The sequence below is a fragment of the Dipodomys ordii genome, unplaced genomic scaffold (assembly GCF_000151885.1).
Source record: "Dipodomys ordii isolate 6190 unplaced genomic scaffold, Dord_2.0 Scaffold27, whole genome shotgun sequence".
Taxonomy (NCBI): Eukaryota; Metazoa; Chordata; class Mammalia; order Rodentia; family Heteromyidae; genus Dipodomys; species Dipodomys ordii.
The window spans coordinates 17,728,269-17,735,791 of NW_012267243.1; the positions used below are offsets into that span (position 1 = coordinate 17,728,269).

Genomic DNA, 7,523 nt, shown 5'->3' on the forward strand with positions numbered 1-7,523 from the left:
CTTAACAAACAAGCTAGGTATAGTGATCCACACCTGTAGTTTCAGCTGTGCAGGAGGTATAGGTAGGAAGAGCACAGTCCAAAGGCTGGCCTGGACAAAATAGCGAAGGCCTACCCAGAAAATATACTAAAAGCAAAAAGGTAGTGTGGCTCAAGTGGTAGAGTACCTATATAGCAAGCACAAAGCCCCGAGTTCAAGGCCCAGCACTGCCAACTGTAAATAAATAAAGTCTCTTGCTTTCCTTTAAATCTATGATAAACATCCATGACCGTGCTTGACTATCTTGCTCTAGCAAGCCCTGCCTTTCTTTCAACAGCACAAAACACACACTCTATTAACTTGTATCTCACTTGTAAACGATGGTGATCATTATAGTGCTGCATATTCTATACTGTTTCTAAGTCAATAATAATTCTGCAGTTTGGATGCAGTGTTCCTTTGTAATTTAACAAGTAAGAAGACTCAAACAAGAAAATGTCAGCTGATTTGTCCCTGGTAACTATCAGGACAGGGATCTCTAAAACACAATCCAGGAAAACTCGTGGTTTCCAATGGACAAATGACCTGAAAAGTCACTTAGTAAAGTGAATTACACAGACACATAAGGTCATAGTAAAGACCTATTATAAGGATGCTCTTCTCCAAGTGGATCATGTCTCTGTCCCTTCTTTGTGCCCTCTGAGTGTATATGGAAGCTCCTGTCTGTCTGCTACCTCTATCAATGTATATCTGCCCCCAGTATCTACGACTGTGCGTTTCCCTTCTTATATGCCTATATTTTTTCGGAGTCTCATAGACACCTTTTTTCCTGTATATTCCTCTTTTGTTTCTGACTATAACTATAGTAGGTCTATGGCCATAATGGGAAACAGAGCTGATAAAAAGCCTCCTAATTCCTACTCTAGAAATCATCCATTTATTACTTTGGGAAACAATATTATTTTTCCTATTCAGGAAATTAATATAGGGCAGGAGGTGTAGCTCAGAGACAGCGTGCTTCTATAGTGCACATGAGGTCCTGAGATCTATACCCAGTAGCGCGCGCACACACACACACACACACACACACACACACACACACACACGAGAGAGAGAGAGAGAGAGAGAGAGAGAGAAGAAAAAAAGCACTTCCAAGAAATCTAACAAAAGAGGAAATGCATAGATCATTCTGGCTTTGCTGACTCTGTTTCTTGCATACCTTCTAAATCGGAACTTCTGAGACACTTCATGTGCATAGATAAGTTTGTAATTTCTGAGATTCTTCCTACTGTATACAAACAGCACCCCCTGCTGGCAGTCCTAAATAGAGATCTCTGTTGCCTAGGCCAGTCCTCTGGGATGTTCTGCGTGGCCGCTGTGGAGGCCTGCTTGGAGAACCAGGCCCCATGGTTAGCATCCCAGGCTCTGCTACCAGTTGTGGGACTTTGACCAAACACTAGCAAAATGCAAGGCCTCAAGTTCAAGAGTCAGTACTATGAAAGAAAGAAAGAGAAAGAAAGAAAGAAGGAAGGAAGGAAAGAAAGAGAGAGGGGGGAGGGAGGAAGGAAGGAAGGGACATATAGGAAGAAATGAAGAAAGGAGGGAGGAAGAGAAGAATGGAGGGAGGCCCAAAGACACTCGGCCCTGCCGAAGGTGTAGGATCAATGCATAAATCAGGTGCATTCCTGTATACTAGTAACAGACTGTCCATAAAAGAAAAACTATCATGCTTCTGTCTATTGGGGAATGCTAAAACAAAGTATCTTGGACTGGGAAACTTTTAAACAACGGACATGTACTGCCCAAACCTAGAGGCTGGGAATCCCAAGATCAGCCGGCCAGCAGATTCCAAGTGTGTGGAGGGCCAGATTTCATTGCTAAGGCCTTTCCCTCACCCTCAGGCAGGAGCCGCGAAGCCCCTCAGCCATTAATCATTGACGAGGACTCTACCCTCATGTTCTAGTCACCCATCCAGGACTCGCTCCACATAATCCAACTAACATTAATGAAATACAGAAACGATAAAACATAGAGGGACAGAACACTTCTCATTGCTCTTGGTAGTGTTTTTCTTTTCTTCTTTGGCTATAACAAGAAAAAAAAGTACAAGCAGAAAATGAAGAGATAGACAAATGAGAATTATCAGACTGAAAAGTGTAGATATGGCCAGGAAGACAATAGTGTGAGCCACAACTCCACTTCTGGGTTTTTGGTGGTTAACCGGAGATAAGAGTCCATGGGCTGGCTTTGAACCACAAACTTCAAATCTCAGCCTCCTGAGTAGCTAGGATTACAGGCATGAGTCACCGACACCAGACAACCTTTGATACTTTTGCAAAGGAAAATAATAGTACCTTACTAAAAAAAAAAAAGATTGCATATTAATCTGTGGGTTCACCACTTCTTTGGCATGGTGATACAATCCCCTAAACCGAGCATTCAGGAAAGTGAGGCTGGAGCGTTTCTGGCGCTCCACGCGATTATAAAGTCAGAGCTTGACAAAAAATAAATAAATTTTTTTAAAGAGAGAAAAGAAAAAGACCTTAAAGCCTTCTGATCTTGGGGCTTACACTCAATAGTCAAGGAGTGGACTTTCTAGTCAAACCTCTGACCACGTTCTTCACTTACATTACCTGCCCGGTAGGCAGGTGTCCACGGCCTTCCGACTTCTGCTACAGAAACTGTTCAGTAAACCATGCTGGGAAAGGACGCTAAACACAAAGCCGAAGATGTTCTAGTGTGGCATCCGTGTTCTGAGTAGAGAAAATAAAAATGAACACTATGTAACGTATGCTCACCGCTACCACTGCCGTAATGGCTCCTCGGCTCTTCTCGTGTGAGGATATCTCACACCTGTAATCCTAGCCACACAGGGAGCTGAGACCTGAAGCTGAAGGAGCACAGCTCAGCATCAGCCGGGCAGGAAAGTCTGAGAGACTCAATAACCAGCAAAAAGCAGAGGTGGAGGCATGGTGTGTGTGTGTGTGTGTGTGTGTGTGTGTGTGCGTGTGTGTGTGTGTGTGTGTGTGTGTGTGTGTTGCTTTCTCAAATACATTTTCCATCTCCCTCAATAGACGGAGCTAATACTGCTTGAAGTCCTTATAAATCCTGAAGTTTAAACCTCATACTTCAGGCATTAGAAAACACCAGTCACGGAAGAATTTGACCTAATTATCATGCTGTCTTCTTTAGAGAAACGAAGAGTCGGGCTTTGAAGCTTGTCACTGATACTGCTGTGGCTTTGCGCCCTCTAAAGGCAGCGAGGACAACAGCACTGCCCACCCTGGCACAGTCTCAGGCTTTGCTTGAAAGCTGCTTCCAAGGGAGGAGAGAGGGGAAGAAGTCAGTCCCCAGGTCTGTCCAATCCAAAAGCTGAGTTCTAACCCGCGCTTCAGCCCTCCCCGGAGATCACGGAAGTACCAAGCTCACGTTGATTCACAGCGTTTTTTCCTTGGGGAAACTACTCCCGGCTGTCATCCGAATAACAGAATAAGCAGAACAAACGGCTTTAGTTTTAAACAGACAGCACTTTGGCCAAAGTCAATATTCTGTTTAGAGAATTTGGTCCATTTTTTAAAAAGACAAATATTACCTTCTTTCGCTCTTCGGCTTTGGGAAATAGCTCAAGTGTCTACAGTATACTAACAAGGTAAGTGTCCTGGGCTTTTTACTTTCCAGGGAAAATGTTTCCAGACACTGCTTCTAGAGTCTGCGCGTTCTTGAAGCGTTCGTTCCCTAAGCCAGTGATTTGAGGCCTCTTGGTTACCAGGAATGCCACAGAGCTAACAAGCAAGTGGAAGTTTTAGAGAAACAAAGTTAATCTGTGGAAGAAGTATTCAGAAAGAAGAGTAACAGAGCAGGGTCCCTCCGTGGTCCTCGATCTACGCTGCCTCTACAAAGAAACGGACGTAACAGGTAGGAGAGGGGAGCTCAAAACACTCCACAGGTGCCAGGTCAGAAAACACCACCAAAAAGCTGCAGAAATGGGGTGATAAGAAAAGTTAACTGATCAGATTCCAACCGTGTAGAGCTCATCACTGATTACATATTTAGGAGGAATAGGGGATTTGGGTTTCAGAATTTTTTGTTTTTCCTTTTGGGTGTTTTTTTTTTTAAGGGGGAACACAGAAATAGAAGGGGAAAGGGTAGACAAATGCAGTCTCAGTATCCGGTATGTGGAAAATGAGGTCGGCAACTTATAGACAGAGACAGAAGGGTTCCACAAGGGGAAAGCAAAGGACAGGATGCATGACATTATCCAGAAAGAATTGTACTCACTACCTAGTGTATGAAATGATGTCATTATTGTTAATAGTAACAATACAATGATAGTTTTTCAAACAGGCAAGAACAAATTTAGATAAATACTATGTTTGGCTTTTCAGCTTTGAGAAAATATTGAGGTTTAACTATCTGCTGTCTGCTAGCACCTGTGTCTCTCCATATCTCCAAAGTTACTGCTAGCTGACCAGGAATAGGGTGATATTTTGCTATTGTACAAAGTCCAGCTCAGTAAACCAGATCACCATTCTGTAAATGGACCAAGTACAAGCTATCTTTAAGGAGGAAAGTATTGTATATTTCCTAAAATACTTCACAACTGACGTATAGCTCCCAATTCCTCACCTTTCAGAAAAACTGCATCACCTCCATCTTTGCATTCATGTGGGCTTTTTGTTGTTGTTGTTGTTGTTTAGGTTTGGGGGGACTAGATTTGCAGACATAAAAACCATTTTTAAGATAGAAAATACTGTAATCCTCTGTCTTACAAGTGTAAAAACAGTAGATAGAGAAAACAAACACTCTGTCCAAGGTTACAGGCTAGCGGCAGAGAAAGAATTTGAATTCCAGTCTCTCACTTTCTACTTTGCTCAGGACCTTCCCTTACTTGATTTAGGCATGTTTTGAAATGGCTGCCCCTGCTCAGAAATGTGCAGTTTGTAGATATGAACTTCATTTTAAAGTGTAGATTTTGCCAAACTGTGGTGGCTCACACCTGTAATCCAAGGCTGAGATCGGAGGATCGAGGTTCACAGTGAGCCGGGGCAGGAGAGGCCATGAGACACTTATCTCCAATGAATTACTCAGAAAAGGCCGGAAGTGGTACCGTGCTCAAGTGGTAGAGCACTAGCCTTGAACAAAAGAGGACCCAGGACAGCAGCCAGGAGAGAGTTTAGTCAGTCTTTTCAGAGAGACATTTTTTCCAGACACTTATCCCATTGCCCAGTCTGGACAGGGTCAAAAAGCATCTGCCAGCATCTGCCTGGGCCTTCGATCTCTATAGGACTTCGTCCACGTCCCACCTGGTCATCGTCTGAGAGCACGTCTGTCTGGGCCTTCGATGTTTGTAGGACCTCGTCCACATCTGCCCTGTGTATCTGATTGGTGCTGGTCATTATTCCTGGTTAGAAACCACTTAGACTCTCCTAGGCTTTGACTCCACCAAATTGACAGGAATTATTTGCCTACTTGCTTCCAACCTTGTTGGGAAAGCTTATCTATATGAGCCGCTTTTTTAAGGTGACGGGAGGGAAGGAGGGAGAAAAGTTGGGGCCATAGGAAGTAAATACAGAGTAATATCTCGACATTTGTGCTTAAAATGCAATATGCTTAATACACAGTCCTGTGGGAGTCTTTTTTATTTCAAAAACTATCCTATCTAATGGTGTTTCATAGCTTTCTCAGGGTGAGAGACGAAGTTCGAACCCATCTCTGCTGCTGCTAACACCCTCTCTCTTTACAGCCTACCCAGTGCCCAAGGCAAGCCTCTCAAATGCACTAAGAGCTTAAGGGGGGAAGGTTTGAGTTCTCCACAGGAGAGGAGCCAGTCTTACCAGGGCAGGATGGCCGTGCATTTAAACAAGCAGTCCCGGGAAGTCCACTCTCAAAGTCCATGAGATGCCCAGATTCAGCTGGCTCTGAAAGGCTGGAGATCTCAGAAGTGCCCAGCTCCCAGTAGTCGGTAAACCACTTTCCTTCCTGGTGCTTCTGACTGTGTTAGCAGGCAAGACGCAAAACCACCAAGACAACCCCGACCCACCTCCCCAAAATGCGTAGCCGCAAACCCAGGCCCAGGTTAAAAAAAAAGAGTTTGAATGAAGCATTCACGGGACGCCGGGCTCTCAGCACAGCAGCATGCGCGCACCCTGGCTTCCGAGTCTGAGACACAGCCCAGCCACCGCTAGCAGCCCAAGCGTCCACGGGAAGACCATGCTGTGTGAGCCGCCGACTGGCCCTGTGGGCTCCACGCGTATTTGTTCTCCTAGTTCCCTAGGGTCAAGGCCACTGTAAGTGACAATGACTACAAAACTCACACTTGATCCTGCCCCTCCCCCAAATACCACAGGGTCAAATGTAACACCAGAGGAGTCAGATAGTTTAAAAGCAACTACGTGGATGTCCCAACTACCGCACTCGTGTTTCGGGAGTGGCCAGGGGGTTGCAGGAAAGCAGCATGCGCGGAGAAGGCCTCTTGCCACAGCACCAGCACCAGGTGAACCTGACGACACACCTTCTGGTCAGGGCAAAAGCTAGGCTGAGGTCTGTGGAAGTCTGAAGCGTCAAATGAAAACAAGGCTAGCTCTCTGCTTGAATAGATAAAATGCTTTAGTGACCCCCTCCCTACCCCATGCTACAAGCCAGTCAAAGTCCAGCAAGCAGCCAACAATCCAGGGGAACACTTAAGAAAGAACGTATGCATGCTTATTATATAGACTATGCTTATAAGCAGATAATAACAAAGAGACATCCTAATTGGGGAAATTGACAGGAATGAACGATTTACAAAAGAAGACATACCACTAGCCAAGAAGCAAAAGAAAATCTTTTTTTTTATTGTGAACATACTTTACAGAGGGGTTACAATTACATGGGCAAGATAATGAGTACATTTCCTATCGAGCATTGCAGCCTCCTCCTTTGTTTCCCCTTCACATCCCTTCCCAGCCTCCCCCCTCCCCCACAAGAAAATCTTTTTGATACCGAAGCAATTGGATTTCAGAGCCTGTTTGTTTGTTTGTTTGTTTGTTTTTTGGTCAGTTGTGGGACTTGAACTCTGGGCCTGGGTGGTGTCCCTCAGCTCTTCAGCTTAAGGCTAGTGCTCTACTACTTGAGTCACAGCACCACTTCTGGTTTTCAGGAGGTTAACTGGGGTTGTCTTTGAACCTCAATCCTCGGATCTCAGCCTCCTGAGTAGCTAGGATTACAGGCGTGAGCCACCGGCACCCAGCCAGAGCCTGTATTTTTTAAAGCAAAACATAATTCTACTTCCTCTCAAAGATGAAAGAACAATGTTTTTCCCGCGACAGTAGCTGGGTCTTGTTCCGAGGTCTCACTTCTAACACGGTCACACAAGGAGCTGTGTGTGAGCTTCTTCCTGCAGAGCAGAGCATGGCCAAGCGAGTGGCGGTGATCGGGGCAGGCGTGAGTGGCCTGTCCTCCATCAAGTGCTGCCTGGACGAGGCCCTGGAGCCCACCTGCTTTGAACGAAGCAGTGACTTCGAGGGACTGTGGAAGTTTACTGTGCGTGCCCCTGCCCGCCTCCC

The 7,523-nt window shown here is 45.3% G+C and overlaps 1 protein-coding gene across 1 annotated transcript in view; it reads left to right on the forward strand.

Annotated features, from left to right (window-relative positions):
- Nucleotides 1–3,296: 3,296 nt before the first annotated feature.
- Nucleotides 3,297–7,523, forward strand: part of Fmo4 (flavin containing monooxygenase 4) — a 21,898-nt gene continuing 17,671 nt past the window's right edge. The window contains 2 exon segments of the mRNA XM_013015776.1: nt 3,297–3,628; nt 7,361–7,500. Coding sequence (XP_012871230.1) covers nt 7,369–7,500 — 132 coding nt within the window. The 5' untranslated portion in view covers nt 3,297–3,628; nt 7,361–7,368.